The 27,765-nt window shown below is 51.1% G+C and overlaps 2 protein-coding genes across 4 annotated transcripts; one reads left to right on the top strand and one right to left on the bottom strand.

The window, feature by feature from the left end:
• Positions 1–1,644: 1,644 nt before the first annotated feature.
• Positions 1,645–21,217, top strand: Serhl2 (serine hydrolase like 2). 3 transcript variants are annotated; one of them, XM_028788707.1, is made up of 12 exons: positions 1,645–1,816; positions 3,399–3,548; positions 3,626–3,739; positions 4,062–4,103; positions 4,462–4,481; positions 4,795–4,869; positions 6,511–6,620; positions 7,659–7,738; positions 16,153–16,187; positions 18,869–18,951; positions 20,043–20,144; positions 20,796–21,217. In XM_028788707.1, exons 1-12 carry the CDS (start codon positions 1,813–1,815, stop codon positions 20,839–20,841), a joined length of 861 nt encoding a protein of 286 aa, XP_028644540.1. In that variant the 5' UTR covers positions 1,645–1,812; the 3' UTR covers positions 20,842–21,217. The 3 variants fall into 3 exon arrangements, with proteins under 3 accessions (XP_028644540.1, XP_028644538.1, XP_028644539.1); XM_028788705.1 differs by having other exon boundaries at positions 1,646–1,816; positions 20,043–20,139; XM_028788706.1 differs by having other exon boundaries at positions 1,646–1,816; positions 3,686–3,739; positions 20,043–20,139.
• On the bottom strand, positions 20,292–27,383 carry Rrp7a (ribosomal RNA processing 7 homolog A). Its single transcript, XM_028788708.1, has 7 exons — positions 27,304–27,383; positions 26,489–26,631; positions 24,692–24,817; positions 24,010–24,127; positions 22,844–22,941; positions 22,324–22,522; positions 20,292–21,560 (listed from the first exon to the last, which is right to left on the bottom strand). The coding sequence occupies exons 1-7, from the start codon at positions 27,374–27,376 to the stop codon at positions 21,475–21,477; spliced, it is 843 nt and encodes a 280-aa protein (XP_028644541.1). The 5' UTR covers positions 27,377–27,383; the 3' UTR covers positions 20,292–21,474.
• Between the last annotated feature and the right edge of the window lie 382 nt (positions 27,384–27,765).

The following is a 27,765-nucleotide window of genomic DNA, read 5'->3' on the forward strand; positions in this document are numbered from 1 at the left end:
GAGGGGTAAAGAAATGGGGTACTGAGGGATGTGAACAGGGGATTGAGGCTGGATGGAGGGAGGGTGACTGCAGTCATGGACCAGCAGCAGCGACAGGAGCCGGCTGAGGCCATGGCTACTGAAGGGGCTAGCTGAAGCAAGGGATTTTTGAGGTCAAAGGTACCTGAGATGCCAAGTGCATGTGTCACTGGGGAAGAATGGGGAAGGTACCAGCCTGCATGACAGGTGTCTTGTTCCCAGTGCCTCTGAGTATTTTCATTCCAACAGAACTCAGTGACGATCCATATCAATGGGGAATCAAAGCATTTCCTCAGCTGATAGATACCACTGATTGTACCCAACAGAAATGTTCTCAAGGGGCTGGGGACGTAGCTCAATTGGTAGAATGTTTGCCTAGCACACATGAATTCCCCTCCCCGCCGCTGTGTTTGATCCCCAGCAGTGCATAAACCAGGCATACAACCCCAGTATTCTGGAGAGGGAGAGAGATGTCTCAATTCAAGGCCATCCTCAGCTGTGGACTGAGTTCTAACCCTGTCTCTAAAACAAAACAAAACAAAACAAAACAAAACAAAAACAAACAAAAACAACAACAACAAAGAATCAAAGAATGAGCAGAAAAGTGTCCCCAGCTCCTAACCTTCTAACTCAGCTTCACCTCTGAGTGAAACCACTCAGAAAAGTCCTGTCACAACCTGGAGGCCCCATTTTCCAGCCCCTCATCTACCTTGGCCTATTTTCCAACCACAATTTTTTCTACATAGTGGCTCTGCCCAGCCCCGCCCTTACTGCAGTCTGTGGCCATCTTTCCTCACGGTTTGCCCTGTCACTCCTTTGGGGAACCCACCATACTGATTTCCCTCAGCACCCAGGTCTGTGGTTCACCAGTTAGGACAGTGAGCCCCTCAGCGATGCGAACCACCTACCGTTGTTCCAGAGTGCCCACCTGGTAATTTTGAGAGCTCAAGATGTTCAGATTTCTGCTTTTATTTTAAAATGTAGTGTTTGCATGTGTCCATTTTGGAAATGTTTGTTTGGGTTCTTGGAGTTTGCTTTAGGATGGGTTTTGGGCATTGGAGGGTCTTCCAGTGTATCCCAGGCTGGCCTCCAAAACCCATCAGCCTTTCCCAGCACCCTGAGCGCACCATGCCCGTAGCCTGACTCTGGGTTTTTGGTCTTCTCTGGATTGAAACTGTTTTGAATCCTTCCTTGCCTGGGGATGGTTTCTGCCAGAGCTCTCACTTTATACATTCATCTGTTCATTCAGGCCGTGCAATCAATTATCAAAGCTGGATAGTGTCAGGCGCGCAGACACCGTGGGGACACTGATGACAAGAAACATTGTGAAACCTCTGTGGGCATCAGAGAGGATCCTCCAGGGAAGCTTTCCTCGCTGTGGGGCCACCGGGGGCCTTGTCTAGCTCGTGGTCTCATGCAGGGCTGCCCAGGTATCGAGCCTGCCAAAGCGTGTCCTCCAGAGACCTCTCTGCTAGCTCTGACACCACCCCACCATAGCAGCACAGCAGCAGACAGGAGCTGAGCAGTTCTGAGATCCTCGGGGAAAGTCACTGTCTCTGGCAAGAGAACCTGGGAAGGCGGGCTTGGTAGGCGGGGCCTGGTTGTAGGCAGTGTTGCTTGTAGGGACAGAGCTGGCGCTAGGACTTGGACCTTGGAGACAGAAGCCTGTGGGGATCGGGAGGGCTTGGAAGGAAAGTCAGTGAGTGGGTCGCGAGAGGCGGGGCGTGAGCTTCTGAGTCCTTCCGGTTCCTATGACCTCCTCGGAGAAGAGTGACAGCCTCACGGACCAGAGCAATGGGTGAAAATATCCTTCAGGGGCTTAGATCCGAGCGGGAAAGGGGGAGGCCCGGCGAGTGCTCCCACTCGCCCACTCGGACTGATGGAGCAGACACTCATCTCCCTCTTCACTGGGTGTCCGGGCTCAGTGGGCAGCACTGGGATCTAGCGGAGCCAGACTCTGGGCTCCCGAGTGAGTCCTGAGAGCCCCTAGATTAGAGGTGTATTTGCATGGCTATTTGGGATTGCACTTTGGGTCCAGCAGCAGCAGGTCAGCTCTGGAACACATCTGACTTGAAGAGCCCCAGCTGGAGCCCCGGAATCAAGCTCTTCCTTCCTTCCTTCCTTCCTTCCTTCCTTCCTTCCTTCCTTCCTTCCTTCCTTCCTTTCTTTCTTTCTTTCTTTCTTTCTTTCTTTCTTTCTTTCTTTCCTCTCTCTCCCTTCCCACTCCCTCCCTGTCCCCAGTTTTGTGGTCTGTATATTGAGCATAACAGCAGTCCAGCTCTCCAGCTCACGGTATATACCGTGTATAAAGTGTCTGGCACCTGCTCAGAAGGCTTAGAAAATGCTGACCGTTAGTCTCCCAGTTTCGATTTTCAAGGTTTCAATTTCCCAAAGTCCAAAAATTTAGGGCATAGTCCAGTTTTGAGCTGCACGGTCCAGACATCTTACTGTATGTAACTTTAGCTGGCTTGGAACAACCTAGACCAGCCTGTCCTGAACTGGCTGAAATTCTCCTGCCTCTGCTGCCTCCGTACTAGGCTAGGCTTACAGGTGTGATTAGTACACTTGGTTCTCATAAAATATTTTAGAGGCAGAGACTGTTGCACAAATTTTCATTGCAGTATATATTGTTTTGTTGATTTGAAGACAAGGTCTTCAAATTGAAGACTATGAGACAAGGTCTTATGTAAGCCGCTGGCCTCAACTTCTGATCTACCTGTGTCCACCTTTTAAGTGCTGGGATGACAGGCGTGTATATTACAGTATATTGTTGTCAGCACTGTATCTTATTAATTTTTGTTGTTTATCTCCTATTGTGCCTAATTTATAAGTTAAACTTTATCATGGAGAACATATATATATATATATATATATATATATGAACATATATATATATATATATATATATGAACATATATATATATATATTTGAATGCATAGGTAGCATTCATTGTATGGGGTTCGTTTTGAAGTTTCTGGTATCTACAGGGGCTCTTGGAATGGGCCCTGTACAGTTAAGAGGCATTGTACTCTGTTTACTCCTGTTTAACAGAAAGGGAAACTGAGGATGGAGAGGTTTTAGGCACCAGCCCAAGGTCATACAGCCCACAAGTATCAGGATTCAAGCCAACAGCCCCCAACCCACTCCTTCCAGTTCTGCCCTAAAACCAGTGAGCTACATCCTAAAAAACCTATTAAGATCTTTCTCACCCAAGGGACTCAGTTGTCTTTCCCGCCTCAAGGTATCTGGCAGTCTGTCCAAAGCTAGGACATAGGCCCATAGCACAGATGCCTGTGCATGTTGGTGCACACCTAGGGGCTTAGGAAGTACTGGATTCATGAATGCAGAGGATGAATAACCGACCAGTTCTGCCTTGCAGGTTTGCTCTCAGAGTTGAAGTTGATTGTGCCCTGGGGCCACATTGCTGTCAAAGTCTGGGGCTCCCAGAAGAACCCTCCAGTTCTCTGCTTGCATGGCTGGCTGGACAACGCCAACTCCTTTGACAGGCTCATTCCTCTTCTTCCACAAGGTAGGGCTGTGGGCTGAAGGGCAATGGAGGGGTGAGGGCAGCTATGCCGACCTCTCTCTTCCTCTTCTCTACTGTAGACTTCTGTTACGTGGCCATGGATTTTGGAGGTCATGGACTCTCATCTCATTACAACCCAGGTCTCCCGTACTGCTTCCAAAATTTTGTGAGTGAGGTCCTAAGGGTGGCAGCAGGTGAGTCAGAGCCAAAGTGAGTGCCATGAAGGAGTTGGGGGTGGGGTGAGGGAGGTCCTCTGTAACACTTGTCATCCTAGGAGTATGATGCAGTATCTAAGAGGCAGTACTGGCCTGGGAATGGATGCCTGAGGTTTCCACTTCAGGTTTCCTGGCAACTTCCCATAGTGGAGCTCCCACCCCTTCAGCAGGTCTCCTGCTGGGGCTTGGGGTGGGGGTGGGGCTGCTGCAGGTCTTTGGAGGGAGTCCTAAGCCAGGGCACTAGAAAAAGGACAGAGAAAGGCTGAGCCACGCAAACCTCCTTCTGATTTTGTGTTTTCAGCCTTTAAGTGGACTCGGTTCTCCCTCATGGGCCACAGTTTTGGTGAGTGAGCTTAAGGTGGGACCCGAGTTCTGTAGGAAGGGGAGAAAACTTGATGCTGTGGGACCTGGTGTCTTTCCCTGCCCCTCTGAGGAGAGGGGTAAGAGGATCTTCTAATGCTTATCCTAGGGACTGGGTCCTCTAGCATCAGAGGGAGGGAGGGAGGTATGGCCTTGTGCATGCTTTCTGATGAAGGGAACTTGGTAGCCCAGGGAGAGGCCAGAGTTTAAGATGCAGACTCTCAACCCCATGGTGGGAAAGGAACTGGGGATGGGACACCCCCAGGAAAGAGCTAGCGGGGAGGGTACTGAGAGCTGGGAGGGGCCACACGGAGTGTCACCGCAGCTCTTTTGTCTGGCAGGTGGCACGGTGAGCGGCACGGTGAGTAGCTGGTTGTGCTGGGGTTGCCCGGGGACCTTGAGGGGAGGGGGAAAGCAAAAGGTAAGATAGGGAGGGTCCCGAACCTCCTTAGCCAGAGTCAGTTTCCACACACACTGTGTCCTAGCGAAGGTCCCTTGTAGAGTTTCTGCTATCCTGACTGTCACCCCCAAGACCTCCAAGACTCCCAAGACCAGGGTTACCAGGGTCTCCAGCCAGGTCTGAGAGAAGCACACTGGAGGTTCAGCAGACTCCTGTTCCGGAGACACCTGTGCCTTCCCCACCCACTCACTGTTGCTCTGTCTGTTGTCTCTAGTTCGCCTGCATGTTCCCCGAGATGGTGGACAAACTGATCTTGCTGGACGCAGCGCCACTTCTCCTGGAATCTAATGTAGGAGAGGCTTCTGGGAGGCTGTCATGGGGACTGACCCCAGACTTTAGGGGTGCCTTCAGCTCTGTCTCCTGTGGTGGACATTAAGGAGTTAGCCGAGAGTCTCCCCCAGAGAGGGCAGCATCTTAAAGCTTGCTTAGGGCAGCATCCTAAGAATATGAGGGAGCAGGGTATAGGAGCTAGGGGGAAACTCAGTGTGTGGCCTGGCTTCTGCAGAGAGCAGGTAGATCCCAGCATAGACTGTGATCAGCAGAAGGTGGGTGAGGGGAGCACCCGTGGGCGGAGGCAGCTCTGGGCCACAGCGAGATCCCTGCACTAACACTTAACCATCACTCTGTGCTGAGCACATGCAACATCAACCCTGAGTGTGGTTTGGTAGAAAACCACTGAGCACCACTGTCTGTCACAGCAGTCAGCGCTATCCCTGAGTCTGCGAGGTTGCTCTGTCCTTTTCCTACTGTGTGAGCCTAAGGAAGTTAGTTTGTTCCAGAGGACTCTGCTGTGTCAATTTAAACCCTTCCATTTATAAAATGGCCACACCTGCCCTGAGGACAAGAACTCTATCCTCCTCTTCTTCCTTCCCTTCCCCCTCCCCCTCCTCCCTCTCCTCTTTCTCCCCCTCCTCCTCCTCTTCTTCCTCCCCCTCTTCTTCTTCCCCCTCTTCCTCCTCCTCTTCCTCTTCTTCTTCCTCCTCTTCCTCTTCCTCCTCTTCTCTTCCTCCTCCTTCTTGAAACAGAAACTCATTCTGTAATCAAAGCTGGCCATGAACTAATGATAATCCTCCTGCCCCCAGCCTCCTCTTAGGGATAGGAATTACAGGCATGAGCCATCATACCTGGCTCTGTGCATTTTCTTTTCTTTTTTTTTTTTAAAGATTTATTTATTTATTTTATTTATGAGTACACTGTAGCTGTCTTCAGACACACCAGAAGAGGGCATCAAATCTCATTACAGATGGTTGTGAGCCACCATGTGGTTGCTGGGATTTGAACTCAGGACCTCTGGAAGAGCAGTCAGTGCTCTTAACCACTGAGCCATCTCTCCAGCCCCAGCATTTGCTTTTCTATCCCCATCTCCTGTCCCTGCATGTTGTAAGCACTCAGTAATTTTCCACTGCATGAACCAGTAACTCACAGGTTAATGTGGAATCTGATGCACAGACTATGGCAAACTTCACCCTTTGGTCTTCGTAATGTCCCACTGATGACACAAGTATGGAGCCTCAGAGTTTCCTCCTGGGTGGGGCTTGGTGGCAGTGAACCCCAAAAGCCTGAACCTGCTGGTCTTCTTCCACTGGGGACACGGGGTGTAGCAGATGAAACTTCAGATCTACCTCCTCCCCTACCTGGTTCCACTCCCTGCCAGTAGCAATGACCATTGATTGATATGGTGAAGTTGCCCACCCTCAGTGGAATCCTAGAGTCGCATCTCTTGGCAGTTAACAGAGATGTCCCCACCACCACCAAAAAAATCATCCAGTCCCTCTAGCTGTTCCAGACAAGCCTGTGCTGAATGAGGAAGGGCTGACTGGCAGGGGCTGATCCCTCAGAAGGGCACCTAGGGTGGCGGGCAGGACCAGGGGAGGGGCTGGGATCCCTCATCTGGGCCTTCGCTACTCACCAGCTGTGGCTGAATCCTTAGGAAATAGAGAACATACTGACCTACAGGCGGAGAAGCATAGAGCACATGCTGAAGGTAGAGGCCTCCCAGAAGTCCCCGAGAGTCTTCAGCCCAGAGGAGCTGCTGCAGGGGTGAGTGTGCGGGGAGCAGGGGAGGAGGGAGGGGCACTGGGACGGCTGTGCCCTGCAAGTCTGGGAGAAGATGCCTCCTCTTTCTCCTCCTGCTGTTCTTCTCCTCACCCTCACCCTCACCCTCACCCTCCTCCTCCTCCTCCTCCTCCTCCTCCTCCTCCTCCTCCTCCTCCTCCTCACAAGGTTACGCCCTGTCCCCACCCCAGCTTGCTCCCTGCTGGGGTGGCACCCAGCACCAGGCCTCCTGGACACTTCTCAGAAGCCTCTTGCTGTCACCACCCCTCTTTACTCCTACTGGCGGGGGAAGGGCTCTTCCTTTCCCCTCAAGTTCATTTTTCACCTCTCCCCTCTGTCTACCAACCTTAGGCTCCTTAACATTACCCACAGTCCTCTCCCATTCTCCTGCTAGAGCTGTGTGGCGGCTTCTGCCCCAGAGCCACCACACCACCTGTGTCCTTGTTGGCCTCTAAATCTGCAAGCATGGCCACACTGGGACTGCCCCTGTCACATCTGTGCATACTGCCTCTGGTGGTGCACACAGTAGGACAAGGCTTTCTTTTTTGTTGATCTCTAGGCCAGTCAGCCTTTTATTGACAGGTGAATGCTTTTACACAGAGCTCAATAGCATTGTGTCTACATAACGGATATGGATACAAAGTAACAGGCAGGCTGTTGAATAACCCCGCTGACTCTGACTTCTCCATCCCTCATGGGTAGCATCTGTGAGTAGCGTCCGTCTCCTCCTTCTCTCCTTCCTGCTATCCTTTCTGGAGATTGAACCTAGTACTAGGCAAGTACTTTACCACTGAGCCACATCCCTTTTCCTTTTTGTTGTTTGTTTTAGAGAGATTTAGCTATAATTCAGGCTGGCCTTGAACCCACTACGTAGTCATGACAGGCCTTGAATTGAAGGTCCTCCTGCCTCAGCCTCTCTAAGGGCTACAGTTAAAGCACACTGTCGACTCAAGCTGCCTGCTCCCCTTGACTCCCGGGCTTAGTCAAGGTCTGGTTCCTTTAGTGGATTTCTGTCTCCCCCAGGCTCCTGAGTAGAAACAGCCACTTGACTAAAGATTGTGGAGAACTCCTGCTGCAGAGAGGCGCCACGAAGGTGACCGAAGGTAAGGACTGTCTGTCATTACTGAGGGACATCATGGGGCCTTGCCTGTGCCAGGCTGTTGCTTGGCGTGTACAGTGTCTCACGGGCTCTTTCATTGCCTCACACAAGGCCCTGTGAGAGCCAGGGAAACTGAGCCTGCCAAATAGCCAAGTATCTGACGCAAGGTCACATAAGCATTGGTGAAAGCCATTCTCTGGGAAGGATGGCTAGCTATTTAGACTAAAAGTTGATGACTGTCATGGCTGTGCCTGCTGGGTCTATGGGGAGGAGGTTTTCAGAACATGTGGAGATGCTGTGGCTCCGGGAGCCCCTGGCATGAGCATCTTCTGGATTACCTGTCCTGGGTATTTGTCAAAAAACCTTGACTCAAGGTCAGAGAGGTGTAGTTTCCCATCAAGACTGTGAGTGTGCTGGTAAGCCACACTAGCTCAGGCAATGGGCCAGAACCTGTAGGTGGCACCACTCCAAGAAATGGCGTTTCCTAGGCTTGACCAAGGAGGAGGCTGAGCAGGAGAAGTAAAATTTTAGCAGGAAAAAGATGGTAAACAATTGGACATTTGTCTGTTGCTGCAGCAGGGGATCTGACAGCTTCAAGGAGGAAGGATTTTTAGCTCACAGTCACAGGAGACTGTCCATCATGGTGGGGAGGGTATGGCGTCATGGCGGCAGGAGCAGGAAGCAGCTGGTCACTCGGCAACTGGTGCTTAGCTCGCTCACTGCCTTCTTTTCAGTCCTGAACCCCCAGCACATGGGATGGTGATGCCCAGAGTTATGGTGGGCCTCCCCACCTTACTCTAATCTAGAAACTCCCTCAGAGACATGTGCAAAGATTTGTTTCCATGGTGATTCTAAATCCTGTGAAGTTGACATTCCAGATTAACCATAGCAACAATGTTATAGATAAGGGATGAGTAACTGAGAACCCTAGGGAGAACGGGCCCTGCTCTCGAGGGTTACAGGAGCTGCTCTCAGGTGAGATAAAAGCTTCTGTGAGATGGGGTCATGAGACAGGAAGTACCCCAGCACAAAATCCAGGGTTTGGTGCCAGCTAGCCACTTAAGTCATGGGACTTAACTCTATTGTCAGGAAACAGATAAGGTCACTAGGTTGCCACTCCCATAGGCTGATAGGCCCAGTTGAGGTTGTAAATGTGACTTAATTTCTGAAGAACCAAAAGCCACCCCTCCCAGTGCCTGTGAAGGTGGGGGCAAGTTGTGGGGTCCTCCTGGCCAAAGAGGGAACACTAGGGAGTGCTGGGGACTGGAGCCAACAGGCTCTAGCAGAAACAGGTGATCACCTGGGAACTCTTGTCCTGACTGACTAGAATTCCAACTGCTGAAGAGGAATAACCAATAACACAGTGAGGGTCACAGGGAACAGGCCTGGAGTGTTTGGGTGGAGGCCGTCATTCTGATCTGTTGGGTTTTTTTTTTTGTTAGTCTTGAGCCTCTGTCTCCCCTCCTTAAAAACTCGTAGGAAAGTTGAGGTCCCAGACTTCTGTGCCCGACAAAGATGACCAAACTAGCCAGGGGTTCTCTGTACAGAAACGGGCTAATCCAGAAGAGGCATGCTTCTGCCAGTCCAGAGAACCCAGCTGGGCCCAGAGTTACCTGGAATGCAGGCACAGATACTGAATAGCCACTAAGGAGACAGTTGGACGTTGGCTGTGCTGGGAGCACTGTGGCAGGAGCACTCCTCTATAGCAGAATTAGCTTAGGAGAAGGTAGATCCAGATCTTGCTGGCTCTCTAGATATGGACATCGTTAGGAAGCCATTGCTCTGTCCCTCCCTCCCACCCGCCCCCACGGGCATGATTTCTTCGTAATTCAGGTAAGGAAGCAGTCATAAGTTTCCTGACTCTCACTTTCAACAAAAGGGAGTCCCCAGCTAAGCCAGGACATGAGGTGTGAAAGCTGATTTCATCAGGCAGATGTACCAGGATAGGGAGAGAGCCGCGACACAGCCTTAGACACATTCTCCTCAACACAGGTGTTCCAGCCTAGAGCTTGCTTCAAGCCAGGTGTGGCGTGCCAGCCTGAATCCCTGGCATTCTAGCGTTTGGGAAGTTGAGGCAGGAAGATAGTGCCCTAGGCCAGCCCAGATTATGTAACAAGACCCTGACTCAAGCAACCAACAAAAGCAACACAGACTCCTGGAGGAAGTACTCTTCAAAGAGAGAGAAGCCTGCTCTGCTCAGGCTCCCTAAGGACAAAGGGAACCCTACCCTTCCCTTCAGGAGGCTGAAATCTCTACCGTAAACCCAGCTGCATTCTGTGGAAAGCTCGGGTCTGGCTTGAGCAGATCCACAGACACACTTGGCAGGGGCTCTGGGACGGCTGCCCACATTTGAAAGGGAGAGGATTTGTTAGAAGAGACGGGCTTTCTAGACCCGTGACTGAGAAATGGAGAGATCTAACGATACAGTCGTCCCCAACAGGGCGACAACAGCCAGAGGCTCTGAGGACTAAGTCTGCGGGCCCAGTGCCTTCCCTGCCAGCCTCTGCCTGTGACCTTGGCAAGTCCCAGCAGAGACAGGGAGCAGGAAGATCGCTGAGTTTACTGCGACTCCTCAGAGGCCCAGGCCTCCTAGGTGGGAAGGAGGCACCCATACTTAAGTAGAGCAGCTGCTGGGGCTGCCTGTGAGCACTCATGGATCAGGACCTGTTTGATTTTTGTTCTCAATTATATCTATGGGTGTGTGCACATATAGAGGTCAGAGAACAACTCGTGAGGGTAAGTTCTCTCCATCTGCCTTGCGGGTGTCAGATTAAACTCAGGTCTTCAGGTTTGGTGACAAGTACCTTTACTGGCTGAGCCATCTTAATGGCCCCAGGGAACTCTTGTTTTTCTTTCTTTTTCTTTTCTTTTCCTTTTTTTTTTTTTAAACAAACTAAGTCCAGAGAGAATGGACCTATATTACCTACTTTCTGTCCCAGGTGGATATCACTTGTCCTCTAAACAGTTGGCTCATCTGTCAGTCCTGAGGCCAGCCTCTCCCCTCCCAGCCTTCCCTACAAGTGGAGCTATACAGCCTTGCTCTGGGACAGAGGGATGGCTAAGGGTATCCCTGGTACCCCAACTGAATAACCTGGACATTGGGAAGCGATCGGCAGAGAATATTGCTAAAGTAGAGACAGCGAAAGGCCAGCAGATACAGAGGCCACATGGTGGCAAGGACCTGCCAGGAAGCTGAGGGGAGAGAACAGTAAGATGCTTCCGAGCACAGAGCTGGAAGCAAGACCAAGCAGGGCCAAGTAAGTCTGCACTGTGGAGTCCATGGCTTCACAAGGGTTCAACTCGGCTCAGTCCATTTCCCTGTCCAGGATACAGACAAGATGACAGGGACCCAGTCTTACAGGTTGAAGATGTTTTAGGGGTCAGTGGAGTCAGTGGCACACAGCCTCCTGCTGGAGATCCCTGGAAGCCACTTGTACTAGTAATGTTTATTCACCTGATGTCATTGTCATCTTGGAAGCTTACCACCTCTACTGCTAACCTAGGCCTAGTCCTGGAAGCTTCTGTACAATTTTATCCAGGCCTAGAATGTTTTCAGCCTCTGAGACTTACTGTTGAGTAAGCTCATCCTTTCTAGCTCTTTCTGAACTCTGGCTGGCTGGTTCAACTCAGCTGTTCTGGCTCAAAACTCCTCTCCAAGCTGACTGATTCAATCCGGCTTCTCTCTCAGCCTCTCCCTGAATTGCTCTGCTTGGCCTCAAACTGTGGTGATCTGTTCTAACAGTCTGGCTCCTTCTCATTCTCTGGCTCATTCTGTCTTCAACTGTGTGTAGTTTGTTCTCTCTCTCTCTCTCTCTCTCTCTCTCTCTCTCTCTCTCTCTCTCTCTCTCTCCCCAACCTATCTCTGTACAACTATCCCAGTAAAGCTGCTTCCTTCCTCTCTTCCTCTGCGCAGCTCCCTCTTACGTTGGCTCTCTTTCCTATCTCTTCTCAGGAGACTTGGGCAGATCCTATTCTGTCAAATCTGTCTCTGATTTGTCTCTTTTTCTGCCAGTCAATTAGACATCACTTTCAAACACGGTCTCTACCCTTGTTGTTTGGGATTAAAGGTGTGTACTAAGGGCATGTCCGGATTCCAGCCAGAGGGATTAAGTGTGTGTGCTAAAGGCTGAGCCACACCACAACTTTTCATTGAACAACAGTGTGATCAAATAACCGGCAACAGCCACTGACCTCAGGGAACACCTCAAGTCTATCTTGAGAAGGAATTCCCCCACTGAGGGGAGAGGAGACCATCTGGCCATGGCTTGCTGTGGCCTTGAGGGCATCTTCATCCCATGCCCAGGCTCTCCAGTTTCAGGTCCTCGGACAGAGGGAGGTCAGAAGTAATGTCCACTTTCAGTCAGCCACTTTTGTCTGTCCCCAGAACACAAGTGTCCTTGCCTAGGAAGGTGCACAGGGATGTGGGGTTCACAGGACAAGAGGGGGTGACAGCGAGGGGGCAGTGGGCAGAGAGCTCTGGCACTGAGGTACAGGAGGGAAGAGTGATGCATGGCAGCTTAAGTTCTAGAATAGTCTGTGCCCTAGTCAGGGTTTCTATTCCCGCACAAACCTCATGACCAAGAAGCAAGTTGGGGAGTAAAGGGTTTATTCAGCTTACACTTCCACATTGCTGTTCATCACCAAAGGAAGTCAGGACTGGAACTCAAGCAGGTCAGGAAGCAGGAGCTGATGCAGAGGCCATGAAGGGATGTTACTTACTGGCTTGCTTCCCCTGGCTTGCTCAGCTTGCTTTCTTATAGAACCCAGGACTACCAGCCCAGGAATGACACCATCCACAATGGGCCCTTCCACCCTTGATCACTAATTGAGAAAATGCCTTACAGCTGGATCTCATGGAGGCATTTCCTCAAGGGAGGCTCCTTTCTCTGTGATATCTCAGTTTGTGTCAAGTTGACACAAGACCAGCCAGTCCAGTCTGTGGTCTGGAAGCTGTGGGGAAGGCTTCAGGAGGCTTCAGGAGGCTTCAGGAGGCAAGGTGGGGTTGGACTCAGGACCTGGATTAGGGACTGAAATGATTTGTACTAATTCCTGGCTGTGGGCCAGGAGGCAGACATCTGAAACTTCCTTGAGATCTTCACCAAAAGTGACTTTGCTGTGTACCTCCTCAGGGAGTCCACGGGGCCAGTGAAGTATTTTCACGTTCTCTGAGCAGAGACCCCAGACCTGGAGGAAGTCACAAGCTAGGACAGACCCCACCCTGCAAGAGCAGAGAGGACCCTTCATCTAGCAGAGAGATTGGGTGACAGTGCAGGGTGGCACAGAGGCCTTGCCCTCAGATTCGTTAGGCTGAGGTGATCTGAGAGAGCGGCAACCAATCTCCTCTGGGTGTCAAGAGCCACAAGTGCCTGGCTAGAACTCTGTCAATAATCAGACAAGGCATTCGCCATCTATGAGTCATAGTCTCTAATTAGAGATGAAAACGTAATAATTGCAGAAAATAGGATTTCTTAATGTTTTCATGATTGCTTTTTCTCTCGGAGTGTGGCATCTGGATTCACACGTTGCTTTTCCTGTGGGGAGGCTGACTCCCCCCAATCCTTCCCAGACCTACAACAAGCCCAGTCATCACTGTAGTTTCTTATTTTTCCCATGATTTATTTATGTTGTGTGCATTGGTGTTTTGCCTGCGTGTATGTCTGTGTGAGGGTGTCTGATTCCCTGGAACTAGAAGTATAGTTATTATTCGCCATGTGAGTGCTGGGAGTTGAACCCGGGCTCTCTGGAAGAGCAGTCGGAGCTCTTAATGCCTACTGAGCCATCTCTCCAGGCCTCCCCACCTCCCCTTTAACTTAATGTTTCTTTTTTGGGGTTGGTGCTATGTTTTTTTGCTCTTGTTTGTTTGGTAGATGAGGCTGGCTTCAAACTCACAAAGACCCGTCTGCCTCTCTGCCTTCTGAGTGCTGGGCTTAAATGTGTGTGCCACCATTGCCCAGCTTGGTTTTTTGTTGTGTGTGTGGGGTTTTTTTTGTTTTGTTTTGTTTTGTTTTGTTTGTTTGTTTGTTTGGTTTGATTTTTTGAGACAGGATTTCTCTGTATAGTCCTGGAACTCTGTAGACCAGGCTGACCTCAAACTCAGAGATCTGCCTGCCTCTGCCTCCTGTGTGCTGAGATTAAAGGAGATTAAAGGTGTATACCATCATGACATCTCTCTCTCTCTCTCTCTCTCTCTCTCTCTCTCTCTCTCTCTCTCTCTCTCTCTCTCTTCCTTTCCTTCTTTCCATACTTAAATTCATTTTATTTTCTATGTATGACATTTTGCTTGTGTGTCTGTGCATCAGACATCAAAGATCTGGGGAGTGCATCTGAGCCTTTAGAAGTGGAGTTACAGATGACTGTGAACTGCCATGTGGATGCTGGGAACTGAACCTGGCTCCTTTAAAACGGCCAGTGAGTGCTCTTAACTACTGAACCATCTCTCCCACCCCCTTTTAAACTTTGTCACCTTGTCTTAGCCTTCTCCCCGTCACTATTTAAAAAACCTGAGTCTAGGCATGGTGGTGCATACCTTTAATCCTCAAAGAGGCAGAAGCAGGCGGATCTCTGTGAGGTTAAGGCCTCATCTACACAACAAATCCAGGCCAGGAAAGGCTACATAGTGAAACCAGTCTCAAAAATAAATACATAAATAAATCTTTAAAACACAAGAACGTGCTGGGGAGTGATGGCTCACGCCTTTAATCCCAGCACTTGGGAGCCAGAGGCAGGTTGATCTCTGAATTCAAGACCAGCTTGCTCCAGGACAGCCAGGGATGCACAGAGAAACCTTGTCTCAAAACAAAACACACAAAGACTAGGTAACTTATAAAGAATAAACATGTAAGGTTTGATGTGGTAGCTCTGTGGTAGAGTGCTTGCCTAGCACACAGGAGGTCCTGGGTTCCACCCCAGCACTGCAGAAAGGGAAAGATTTAGTTGAGGGCTCTGGGCATTGGTGGCACACACATTTAAGCCCAGCACTTAGAAGGCAGAGGTAGACGGGTCTCTGTGAATTTGAAGCCAGCCCTGTCTACGAAACAAACAAGAACAAAAACCAAAGAACCCCCATGTGACTTAGCACAAGAACCAGAAAAGAAACATTAAATTAAAGGAGGTGGAGGAGGCCGCTGGAGAGATGGCTCGGTGGTTAAGAGCACTGACTGCCCTGTTTCTACCCAGTCGTTGGCTTTATCTCAATTTTAACAACGTTCCCATGTTGGGGACACAGAATTGTAAACTCCTGTCCTGCAGTTATCACTTCTGTCTTAACTTCTCCTGGACTGGTTTCTTCTTTCTTGAGTTCAGAATTATGGTATTGCAACTGGACATGTGCAACTAGACAAAATCCTTTGATGGATTTTGGAATTTGAATCATTTTCTTCTTTGATTCTAACACCAGTGAAGGCTGATATTTGCATTTAAATGTTTATCCAGTTGGGCACTCAGCCCACTTGCAGGAGGTGCTCAGATCTGACTTCCCCTTCTCTTTGGTGGCTGTGCACACAACCGCTGACAGCCTTTTGGAAGGGCTCTTTCTCGTACACTGACACCTGCAGGTACCCCTGTAGGAAACCCTCCCTGTTTCCCTAGAGAAGAAGCAGGTCCCAGAGTTGACTTTCGTATCTCCTACCAGCGCTTGGAAATTCCCGAGGCTTGTGTGTTCCTGCAAGACAGTAGAGGCTGTTCAGCCCCACCCTCCAAAACCCTTGTACCCAGGTCTCCAGAAATCATAGATGTGGCCCAGGAGGGCGTGGCTAAGTCTTCCTAGATGAGAGAAGTTGTCCATCACCCATGGCAGGGACCATGTCAGACATTAAGAGGATGACATTTAGGCCTTTCTACTCCACTAACAAGGAACGCCATGGTTCTCAGTTACTTGCTATTTCTTGGTGTTAACGGTCCAAACAGTTTCTTTCTCTGAGAGGAGAGGAGAAGCTCAGAGCAGTGGCATTCGTCTTTAATCCCATCTTCGAGGCAACAAATGTCTGGCTGGTTCACATAGTGAGTTCCAGGCCATCAAGGGACACATCGTGAGATTTTATCTTAGAAAGCAAAAAGAGAAGGAAGGGAGGGAGGGAGGGAGGGAGGGAGGGAGGGAGGGAGGGAGGGAAGGAGGAAGGAAGGAAGGAAGGAAGGAAGGAAGGAAGGAAGGAAGGAAGGAAGGAAGGAAGGAAGGAAGGAGAAAGGTTTATTGTCTCCACCATCATCCTGTGTTGTCCCTCGGGTGCGAGGAGATTCAGGCAGACAGCTTTGGCCAAGCTCTGCTCTGGAAGAATCCCAGGATGGGGGTTCAGGGCTGGCTGACATCAGGTAGCTCTCACCAGCCCAGATGAGCCCTGTGTGAAGACTGGAACTTCTCTGGGGAGTCAGATGAGTCCTTCCTGTGACACTGAGACCACTGTGCTTTGTGCTTTTCTCCAGGTCTTGTGGTGAACAGGGACAAGAGGCTCTCTCTGGTAAGCGTTACTGTCTTTTGGCTTCCGGTCTGTGGTCTCTTTTTAAAAGTAGTTTTAAAATTATATGCATAACATAGGATAGACACACAATATCATCCCTGGGCCTGGAGAGATGGCTCAGCAGTTCAGAACACTGACTGCTCTTCTAGAGGTCTTGAGTTCAATTCCCAGCAACTACTTGGTGACTCACAACTGTCTATAATGGGATCCAATGTGTCTGAAGACAGTCATAGTGTATTCCTATACATTAAAAAAAAAATCACCATTTAAGCTTCCTGGTGGGCATCAGTGTTTCATGTTTTGGCAATTGAGAACAACACGGCAGTAACATGAGGTGCAGTGTCTGAGTCCTTGCTTCCGGTTCTTGGCTCTACCAGAAGCGGATTGCTGCAGCCCATGGCACGTGTTACTGATCCTCTGAGAAACTGCTGAACAGTTGTTCACAGAGGCTGAACTATTTTATGTTCCCACCAGTGAGGCACAAGGTGCTGACCTCTTCCCAGTCTGTCTCCTTGTCTGTCTCCCTGTCTGCCTGTCTGCCCTCTCCCCACACACACATGGAGGTACGAGGAATTGAACCCAAGACCTTGTGTATGCTAGGCATGTGTTATACCACTGAACTACATCTCCAGATTCCTGTCTCCCATTTATGTCTTTTCATATGTGTGTGTACACACACACACACACACAGTGGACTTCCCCCTCCAAATGTCTTTTCATACATGTACATACACATGGTCACAGACCCTTGTCTCAGGACTTCATGTTGCCATGCACCCTTGCTAAAGGAAGTCTCTCACAGACATGAAGTGAAGGAAGCCGGGACAAAACATAGCTGTGGGGCTAGTGAACATAGAAGTTCTCCCCTTGAGGAGGACCCCATGAATCTAGGACAATAGCAGGGCACACTGACCTGGGTCCAGGTCCCATACCCTGTGTCCTATGCAAAAGGCCTCAGAGCTGGCAGTTCAGTTTGACCTTGCTGTCTGTTTTATCTTATTATTATTATTTTTTTAAGTGGGCCAGGAAATGAAACTGGAAGAAGCTAAGAGATGTTGAGGGAGAGAGGCAGCTGACAAAAGAGACAGGCAAGGTCCCCAGTATGGCCAGCCCACAAAGGCTTTCCTGGAGGAATAAGCTGCCACAGACTCCAAAGAGCCTCAGGTCTGCAGGCATGAGTGGAGGTAATGGCCCTTAATCTTTGCCTTGGGACCAACTTAAAATGAAGTTTGAGGCCTGATTGTACCCTTGAGCCAGATAACCCCAGTTCCTGAGGAAAAGGAGGGAGGCTTGAAGGACAAGGTCCAAGCGCCAACCTGCTCGATGCTGCCACCTCCTGTTCGCTGTTGACTGTGGCCGGGGTTCAGAGTCTCCCTGCCTCTGCCCCACCCCATGCCCCACACCAGTGAAGCCACTGTGTGGCCTGCACTCCCTGGGAGGCAGCCCCCAGGGCCTTGTCACAGCTGAGATGTGGGACCTCTAGGTGATGTGGGACTCTCTGCTTTTGAGAACGTACCCATGGTGATTTTAGTCTGAGGAGCAGGACGAGAAGTGACGTATGTCTGTGTGAGCACACATGTGTGATGTATTTGTGTATGTGGAGGTCAGAGCGTGAACTTCAGTGGTGTTTCTCAGCTACAACCCTCACATACATTTATTATTTATTATTATTATTATTTATTATTATTATTTTGAGATCTGGAACTTTTCCAAATGGGCTAAGCCAGCTGCCCACCAAACTCCAAAGATCCACCTATTCCTGCGTCTTGCCAGCTGAGATTATAGGAATGTCACACACATGCCCAGGTGTTTTTCTTCTTCTTGTTGGGTTTTTTGTTTTATTTTTAATTTTTTTGTTGTTTTTTATTTGTTTTTTTTTTTTTTTTAAACGTGACGTCTGAGGATCAGACTCAGGTTTTGTCACAAGTACTCTACTGACTGAGCCATCTCTCTAGCCCAGGAGTGAATTTTTTATGCCGTATATGAGGCCGGGTATCAGATACTCACTAGGACCCAGTGCTGCCGACCACTGACCTACATCCTTAGCCTACTGTATTACACCTTATACTTTATTAACTACATAATTTCTCCTGCGAACTCTACTGATTCTAGCATGCATATCATACGTCAGTAGCTGCATGGGACTGGAGGCCTCCATTTTGGGCGCTGCAGCACACCTAGTAAACAGCAAGGCAGGGCTAGGTGGAGACACAGGTCTGGTGGACTCACTGCTCTGTGGTCCAAAGCATAGTTTCATGTGGAAGCAGTCTCAAGCAGAGACTGAACTCTGCTTGCTAGAGCCCAGAGCTCCCAGCAGCTGGACTATGTTCTGGGAAGAATCTGCAGGGGGCTCCTCAGCCCTGAGAGGCCCGAAGTAACCTCCATTGCTTCTCTGCCTCCACCAACAGCCACACCAGCTGTAAAGGGTTCTGTGAGTGGATTCTGGCTGAGTGGCCGGCTATGATCCTGAGAGAGAAGAATGGATGGGGGGTGGGGGTGGGGAGGGCAGGACTTTGGTGAATGAAAACCAAGTGGCTTTGATGAGTAATGACATGGCAGATATTGGCCTTCTGGGATGGTGGCCCAGCTGACCTCACTGGAACCCAGGTGCCTTAATTACCCTGCCTGCAGGAGCGTGTGGGGCTTCGTGGCAAGGGTCCACCCTGGTTTTGTCTCTGCAGCCAGAGAACATCTTTGACTTCATGAGCAAAGATCAGTTTGTGCACTCTACAAGGAGGCTGCAGGCCAGCGTGGTGATGATCAAGTGAGTCTAGACCCAGGGCCCCTGACAGACCCAGAGACCAGGAGCATCTAGGAAGGAACCTGGCGCAAGGTGTCCAGTTCTCCCAGTATGACATCATACTGCCGCTCGCTCAATCAGCCTTTCTCAGGAAACATCTTTGTCAGCAGGCGCTGGGAGGGATAAGACAAAGCGAGAGGCGGCCTGGGGACAGGGGACAGGGTATGGATGGCACCATGGCTCAGCTGGTCTCTAGGAGAGCCTGTCTTGTGGTGACCAATTCCATGTCCTCATGTCGAGAAAGCAGAGTGTCAGAGTTGTAGAAGCTGCACAGGCAATCTTGGGAGTTCGTTCATCCGGCCTACTTTGTGTGCAGCTTCAGGAGGGACACCCTTGGGGCGATGAGGAAGGGGACACACCCCTAGTCAGATTGGTCAAATTAACCCTGATGATCAGTGGGGTCACAGCAGGACTGTCTACACATCCAGGAATTCTGAACTAGGAACTTTTCCTGGGCTAGCGCCACAGTGGGTCTAACTGGCCCTTCCCCTGATGCTTGGCAGCCGCAGAGAGATCTAAGCAAAGTCTGACGCCCTGCAGTGGCTGTGCTAGGATGCTTAATTGATTTTTTTTTTTTAACTTAAATTTTCAACTCATTATGGAGTTGGGGGGAATGTTAACACTGTCATACATCAAGGTATGAACTTAAAACCATGGAACTGGCTGGGCGTGGTGGCCCACACCTGTGGACTAGGGAGATGGCAGGGCCAGGGCAAATCTCAGCCCTAGGCTATAGCAGGCCTCAAATAGGAAGGGGGAGGGTTGTATGCATCTAGTCCGCCTAAATAGATGTTGTTTTCAAGATAAGCCTGGCCTTGAGACTCAGGTCAGATCCCAGCCCTTCCAGCAATGGCCCTTCCTTTCCGTAATACTGCCAGCTTGTGCTAGCCTGCTACGAGCTCTAAGAGAAGGCTGGTACCAGATGACTGAACCCTAGGGAAAATCTAGGCTCAAATCAAGGATACAGCTGAAGGAAAACTGGGGGGGGGGGGAGGGGGGGCAGAGGGGCTATCAAGATGCAGAGTCAGGGGACACCCCAACTTCTTGATGCCCAGAGCACTGCAGGGTTACTTCGATGTGAGGCGGGAGAACGATAATATCAAGCAGCCGCTGCTCTTCATGGTGGACACGCTAAGATCCACCCTAAAGGAGGTAAGGTGCGTGGCCCAGGAGGATGATGGGTTGGGCGTGTGTCAGCGCTGAACCCCACTTCAGATCCCAGTGGGTTGGCACCACTCCAGATCCAAGAAGTAGCCAGTCCCCAGAAACCTGGAACATCTAGTCAAGAGTTGAGGAGAGACAGCTTTTGTTGGCAGAATTTTATTATCCTCCCCTAGCTCCCAGACAGGCTTAATTCTGAGGTGCCCCGCCCAGCGGTCCTGCACTTGCCTCTGTTGCTCCTGGGACCAGTACGCTGACAGATGTTATGGCTCCAGGGTAGGGGGAGGCCTGTGTGGGTCCTGGCCCTTTATGGTCTTCACCACTTAGAATCCCCTAAGCCTGGCTCTCTACATGCAGCCTAATGCTATCACAAAGTGTGGGTGGGGGAAGGGCTCTCCTATTTGGCAAGCTCCTGCAGTAGCCTGCTTTTCTTTGAGGGCTTTATCTCTAACAGAGCTGGCAGTGACCCTGACTGTAGCTGCCCCCGTATAATATATACAATAGCTTCACAGCTCGGACACCCACATTCCCGTGACAGCCTCCAAGTCCCCAGGCTGTGAACAGACAAGGGCCAGTCAGAGGTTGCCTCTGACCCACATGGGAGTCCCCTGGGTGGGCAGTATCTCACCACCCACCCCTTTTTCCAGCGGTTCCAGTATGTGGAAGTCCCAGGCAATCACTACATCCACATGAACAAGCCCCAGACTGTGGCTGCAATTATCAGCCCCTTCCTCCAGGGTCTACCGAGGAAGACCTCTTCTAGGCTGTAGCTCTGGTCTGAGGCCCTGTTGGCTTCCTGGCTTCCACTGGATCTTGAGCACTCTCATGCCACAAAATAGCTGGGGTGGGCGTGAGTCTCACTGGGCTTCCAGACCAAGAGAGGCAGCAGAGAATCCTTCAGCAGAGCTGGGGGCAGGGAAGACTCTGGTCTTATCTGTGACTTTGAGAAGGGGACTGGGTGTTTGCTGAGCCGGTGGTGCTAAGGAAGCAGAGGCCCTCTGGACTCAGAGGCTTCTGGGACCTGTCCTTGCCACCAGCTGTGTAGAAATAAAATCATCTCCCGTCTTCACTGCGTTCCAAGCGGCCACTGCCATCAGGGGCTTTGTGGAAGGCCAGCTCGTCAGACGGTCAGCCAGGTTTCCCGGGAGTGTCTTTACAGGCAGGAGAGGGCAGAGGCAGCTCTGTGAAGGCCAAATCCTCCTACAAGGCAAGCCCTGCCCTTCCAGCCTGTGTGGTTGCAAAGATGAAACTGGGGGAAACAGCTTCAAGCTGTTTCAAGCTGGGACCAAGCTACTTCTTGGTCTGGTATCTGCTTGCCAGAACAGCTCAGTAGGGTCGGAATTTGCGCTGGGCACGCATCAGTTCGATCCTCTGCTTGTCCTCCTCAAACTTCTTCCGCAGCTGTGCTAAGTCTGGGGGTAAGGGGACACAGCATAAGTATGTAGGAACTGCCACTATTCCACTAAAGCCACCCCCCCCATGTCCCCTATTCCCACTGCACCCTGGGTCAAGGTCAGGATCTTGCATGGAAACTGAAGTGAATGTTACAGCCGCTCTAGATAGCCAGGCTGAGATGGAAGAGAAGTCCAGAGAGAAAGCAGGCCCAAGGGCACCTTTCCCTAGATGTGGCCTTGGAGTAGGGGGCTCTAGAATTCAGATTAACCAAGTGACTTAAGTCAGAGAGGTGGCATCTAAGGAGGGAGGGTGGACATAGGCTGGCCAGATGACTTGCAGCTTGGGTCTAGACAGGGCAGGAGCGAGGGATGTGTGGGAGAGACAGCGAGGCAGGTGTCAGTGCCAACAACAGTGTCAGTGTGGGATCTGAAGGCAGCTGTTGAGTCCACACCACACTCAGCAGAGGATCAGACCAACAGAGAAAATGTCCTAGGAGCAGGATACTTATCGCAGCACAGAGACTGTACTCCCCCGTGGTACACTCAAGCAACCCTCCACAAGTAGCCCCACCCCTCAGGGCCCTCAGCACTCTGCAGTCTGATGGCATCTGATCCCCTGGCACTCTGGGGATCTGGAGGTGAAGCCCATATCCCAAGTGCTTCTGTCACTGGGCAAATGCCATCTGTGGGGAGCCTGTGACCCTGAACCCGTGGAGGATGTGACTGAGGCCACCCTGCTCCCTGCCCCCAGACATGTGGGGTGCCCTCCAGTGTGTCTTACGCTCCATCTTGGTCTCTCGGTGCTGCCAGGCATAGAAGTTGAGCAGCTCCTTGCGGGCTCGCTTCCGTTTCTCCTTCTCGAGAACACGCAGGCTGGCCGCTTCCGTCCGAGGGAGCACAGGCCTGCGGCCCCGGCGGGTCACCTTCACCCAGCCCTCCTCATCAGGGACTCCCTCCTCCTCCTTGGCCTTAGCCTCCTCCTGCATGGAAGAGGCCATTGGTGGGCAGGGCTCTGCAGCAGGAGGATGTTCCTGACTGGCTAGAGGCCCACTGTCTCCTCCCGTGGGCACACTGTCTGCTGGCCAGAGTGGGCCCCCACAGCAAGTGTTGGGGCATAGACCATTAGGGTCCACACCACCCAGCCAGGTAGCCCAGGTTTCAGCAAGCAAAACCAGGAGCCTGCATTCCTTGTGGAAATGGCCAGGCTGCCACCACGGTCCTCACACAGGCACCACACTACAACACAGAGCGCCTTGCCATGGCTACACAGGTGACACCCGGGAGCCCTTCGGAAGCCCCACCTCAGCTATCTTCTTGTCATAGGCCTCCATGAATGTGTCTACTTCGATCCTCAGGGCCTCGGGGTCCACCACAGAATCTTCGTAGTCACTGATCCACTCTGAGGGAGAGGGGGACAGGGTGTAATGTAGGCTACACTGGGAATGCATCACGTGCTGTTTGATCCCGGTGAAAGTGGACCAGATCGCCCAGCTGACGTGGGCCCTTGTTGCAAAGGACCCAGGTTCAGTTCCAAGCTTCAACATGGTGGCTCACAGCTGTCTACAGCTCCAGTGCCAGGGATCTACCCCTTCTGATTTCCTTGGACACCAGACACACATGTGGTGCTCATATAAGCATGCAGGCAAAACACTCACACTAAATAAACGCCTTAAAATTAAAAAAAACAAAAACAAAAAAAAACAAACCCAAATTCAATCATGAGACCCCCCCCCCCCCCGCGCCCCATCTCCTCCAAACCCCTCCTGTGCCAAACCAGCCTGGCTTCCTGGCTCTGAACCAGGGAAGAGGAGAAACAGCAAGCAGGCTAACGGCTTCCAGCAGATGGCACTATTTTTTATGCCATGGTATGAAAGTCAGGAGGAGCTTGCTGATGGAGGTGATCAACCAGGAGCTCCTACAGACTGCCTCACCTCCCCGACATTCTGTCGAGCACCCTCAGCCCTCCCTGATGCCGTGACCTTGGCCTGCTCTCAGCCAGGTCGCTCCAGCCACCTCTGCTGGGTGCTATGAGCACCCACTTGATGTTTTGCTGCTTGCTATCTGTCCTTGTCTTCACCTCTGCTGGCCAAATGCTTACCAAACACTCATTCAAAACCCAAACTACAGCTGTCACAGGACAGTCTCCAGGGGACATTCAGGCCCCACCCAGATACGACTGGCAAGCTGGGGTCCCCTCGAAGAGGCCCCCAGTGTCCAGGGATTTAGGGCCCAGGTTCATGTGCTAAGAAGATTCTAGTGGCAGCATGCTGGCCTAATGCCTCCTTGCCTGGTGCTGATGGCTCAGGCTATTTCTGATGAAATATTTCTCAGAAACAGCCCTGCCAGCCCAGGCCTTGAGGAAGAGGGGGACACAGCTTGTGGCATTCATAGATGCTGTCCCCAGAAAGTATCTCTCACCACCCCAAGGCCCGGGGAAGAAGCACTGGACAGAACCAGCAGTACTGACTGTGAATTCCGTTCTTCACAGGGTGGCTCTCTGTAGAAAGCAGCAATGGGCCCTTCAGGTTCAAAGCAGCTGACACTCCACTTGGCTTCTGGAACACCACATAAGCCACCTGAAAGCCCTGGAGGGAGAGAGACTGTGTAGAGCCTTCCCGCCTGTGGCACAGGGTCCCCACACCTGCCGGAACTGGGGGATGTGGTACCAGGCAGTGCCACATCCCAGACTGTGAGGGAGGGACAGCCATGCTCCTAGCTAGTCAATTGCTGCTGGGACACCTGTTCTAGCTCTTCCCAGAGAGGGACTCCTGAGGACTCAGTGAAAAGCAGGCTCACCCCAGGCTGGGGCAGGTCATAAACAGACAAGACACAAACTCAGGGTCAGTCAAGTACACATGGGGCACCTGGGGAGAGGGGACAGGAACAGGGGCTCCTGGAGCCAGGGCACTTGTCCGAGGAGGACCCTGCTGAAGTGGGAAATGAGTGCTGGGAGACTGCAGGGCAGAGAGGGAAAGAGGACGTTCGAGAATGTGGCACGTCCAAGAGAATCAGAAGCCATCGCTCTTACAACCCCTACATCACACATTACAGAGACTGCTATAGGGAGTGGTCTGTCTGAAAGCCTACTGCTGAGCCCACCCAGGCCCCAGCCCCTGCCCGGTGGAACCTGGTGTTACTGGGCAGCTTACCGGCACACGCTTGGGATGAAAGAACGGTGACTTTGGCTCCTTTGGGCTCTCGGCAAGGTCAGGCTTCTCCTGCAGCTCTACTGTCTTGATGGCGCCGCAGGAGGACAAACACTGACGCAGGCTATCCTACCAGGGCCGGAGGGAAGCAGGATGTGAACACTCACAGGCTTCTTGGAGCCTCCAACACTCATAACGACCCAGAGGACTTGGAGCCCAAACCTACAACACCCAGGGGGCCTAGATGCCCTAAGAGTGACCGGCTCCCACGGCAGTAGTAGGGCAGGTGTCCGGTAAGGACTCTCATATGACAGAGAAGTAATTAAGCCTTACCACCAAGTCTGTGTTAATCGCTGCAGTGTCACTCAGGAAGAGCAGGAGGAGATTTCTCAGGTCTGGGCCGATCACACAGATGTGCTCAGCCTTGGACAGGCACCGAGCGGACGGCTCAGCCCTTCTCTCCAACCTGCTGCCCAGGCTGGACTGAACTCAGTCTGGACCCAAAATGGGCCTTGAACATTTTTTTCTTTTTCTTTTCTTTTTCTTGGCATCAGGCAACATACCATCAATTTTTTTTTAAAAAAAGATTTATTTATTTAATATATGAGTGCTCTATCTGCATGTACACTTGCATGCCAGAAGAGGGCATTGGATCCCATTACAGATGGTTGTGAACCACCATGTGGTTGCTGGGAATTGAACTTAGGATCTCTGGTAGAGCAGCCACTGCCCTTACCTGCTGAGCTATCTCTCCAGCCCCAGCCTTGAAATTCTGATCTTCTTGTCCCCAAATCTGATTTATGTGGACCCAAGGACTGAACACAAGGCTCTCCACTGCACTACACCCCTAAGTGTTAACATTTCTCAATAAAATAACAATGATAATTCATCCCACCAGACATGGAGTTCTAGGCCAGCCTGGACTACACAATGACTTCTAGGATAGCCAGGGCTACTGTATTAGGAGACCAAGAAATAAAGAAAAAAAGGGGGTAGAGAGAATCATCTCAAACCTAGCAAATCATTTCTCTTGTGTAATTTACATAACAATGTAAGTCTGAGAAAGCAGAGAGCTGGCCTAGTATGGAAATGCCCTTGGCTCCATCACCAATACAGCAAATAAATAAACCTTTTTAAATTTTTTTGAGAATTTTTTTGGGTTTCTCTGTGTAGCCCTCACTGTCATGGAAGTCAATCTGTAGATCACTAGGCTGGCTCCAAACTCTTAAGACGCACTTGCCTCTGCTTCTGAGTGCTGGGATTAAAGCCGTGTGGTACAGCATGCATGTAATCCCAGAATCTGAGAGGTAAAGGCAGAATGGATCAAGGCCAGTCTCACATAGTGAGCAGGAAGCCGGCTCATGCTACAAGAGACCATGTCTGAAACAAAACTACAAATATAATGCTTTCCGTTAAAGAATAAGTATGTCTAGATTAGAACAGTAATTTTTGTTAGCTTGTCTTTTAAAAAAAACGAAAAACTAGCAAACAAACAAACAAAACAACGGTTGGAAGGACAATTTCCAAGCTAGGTGTGACCACTCATAATTGTAATGAGTCAAGACAGGGAGGGTGCCGAAGTACAGCAAGTTTGAGGCCAGCCTAGGCGATCCAGTGAGTTCCTGAACAGCCTAGGGAGAGTGAGACCCTGTCTAGACAGGGGTGGGGGGACCCATATTTTTATTCTGAAAGCCCCAGTCTTTCAACATCCTTCACTGAGGGTTTGCTGGCATTTCCATCTGACGGCCAGGATTCCATAGGGCCCATTCATAACCCACTGGTCTCCTACCAGACTCTTACCTGTGTGCAGTATGGGGGCACATTGAGGATGAAAAGGGTCCGATCGGGAGGCCATGTGGACTGCGTGCCTTGGCGAACTCTGTGCTGTCTCATGTAGAGGTAATGAGAAGCATGTTGCTTTTCTGAGAAGTTGACCGGAACAGCTAACAGAAGAAACAAATGCAGGAGAGTTTGGGGTACCCTATGCCACCCAAGTCCCATCTTTGTCCCTTTCTAGCTCCATCTGCCCGCCTGTTTGTCCATCCATCCACGGGAAGCTGTAGAGAAATGTACTCCTCGGATAATCACGGCAGGAGGCCGTGTGCTAGAGCCCAGGTTACAGAGTCGCGTTCTCGGGGTATCCGCGGTCAACCACCACCAGCCCCCATAGCATAGGCTACTCTGCTTGACATACCAACTCTCTTCCCTCCACCCATTCTTCATCTGGGGCTAACGTTTCCCGATCCCTCATGGCGACCTAGCCCCACCTTTCCAGTTAGTCTACACCAGTGGGATTCGAATCTCGGGACTGGGAGGGATACAGCTGCGGCCTTCACTTAGGAAGCGCTTGTTGAAGAACGAGACTCGAGCAGATCAGCGGGTAACTAGCTTCTGAGGACGACGACGAAGCAGCACGCAGGGCGCTAGGGCGTCAGGCGCCTCCTGGAGAAACCGTGCCCAAGCCCAAGGCCTCTCGGAGGAACGCCCGCGGAATCAGCACCTAGAGCCGGAGCGGCGGGGTTCCGCACCCCGACACCTGACGAGCTGCTGAGGCCTCTGCCACCCGCAAGCCACCTCCCCGCAAAGTGGTCAGTCCCTGACCCTCAGCTGCTCACCTGAATACCCGGGTGGGCTCGGTATACTCCCCTCGTGGTCGCCCGCCTTCTGCTTCCTCTTACGAGACACCATCTTGCCAACTGGGAGCGCAGAGACGGCTGGGAATTATAGTTCCGTCTTCCGGCGCGGCTGCGTTTCCACGACGACGGCGTCACGCCGGGCTCCGCCCTACCAGCCATAGGCCCGCCTCCCGGATCTTGCCCATTTAACCTTTCTTGACCAATTGGGAAGTAGAAGGAGGGTGGAGCAATGGCTGGAAAGTTAAGAGCACTTCCAAAGGAAACGGGTTCGCTTCCATTCACTTCAATTGTCTGTAACCCCCAGTTCCAGGGAGATCTGACGCCCTTTTCCGGCCTGTGTGGGTACAGTATATACGTTGTACACAGGCACACTCATAACACATAAACAAATTTTTAACAAAATAAATAGCATTCCGTTTGAATTGTGGTGCAACTGTGGGA

The sequence above is a fragment of the Grammomys surdaster genome, unplaced genomic scaffold (assembly GCF_004785775.1).
Source record: "Grammomys surdaster isolate TR1022 unplaced genomic scaffold, NIH_TR_1.0 125767, whole genome shotgun sequence".
Lineage (NCBI taxonomy): Eukaryota > Metazoa > Chordata > Mammalia > Rodentia > Muridae > Grammomys > Grammomys surdaster.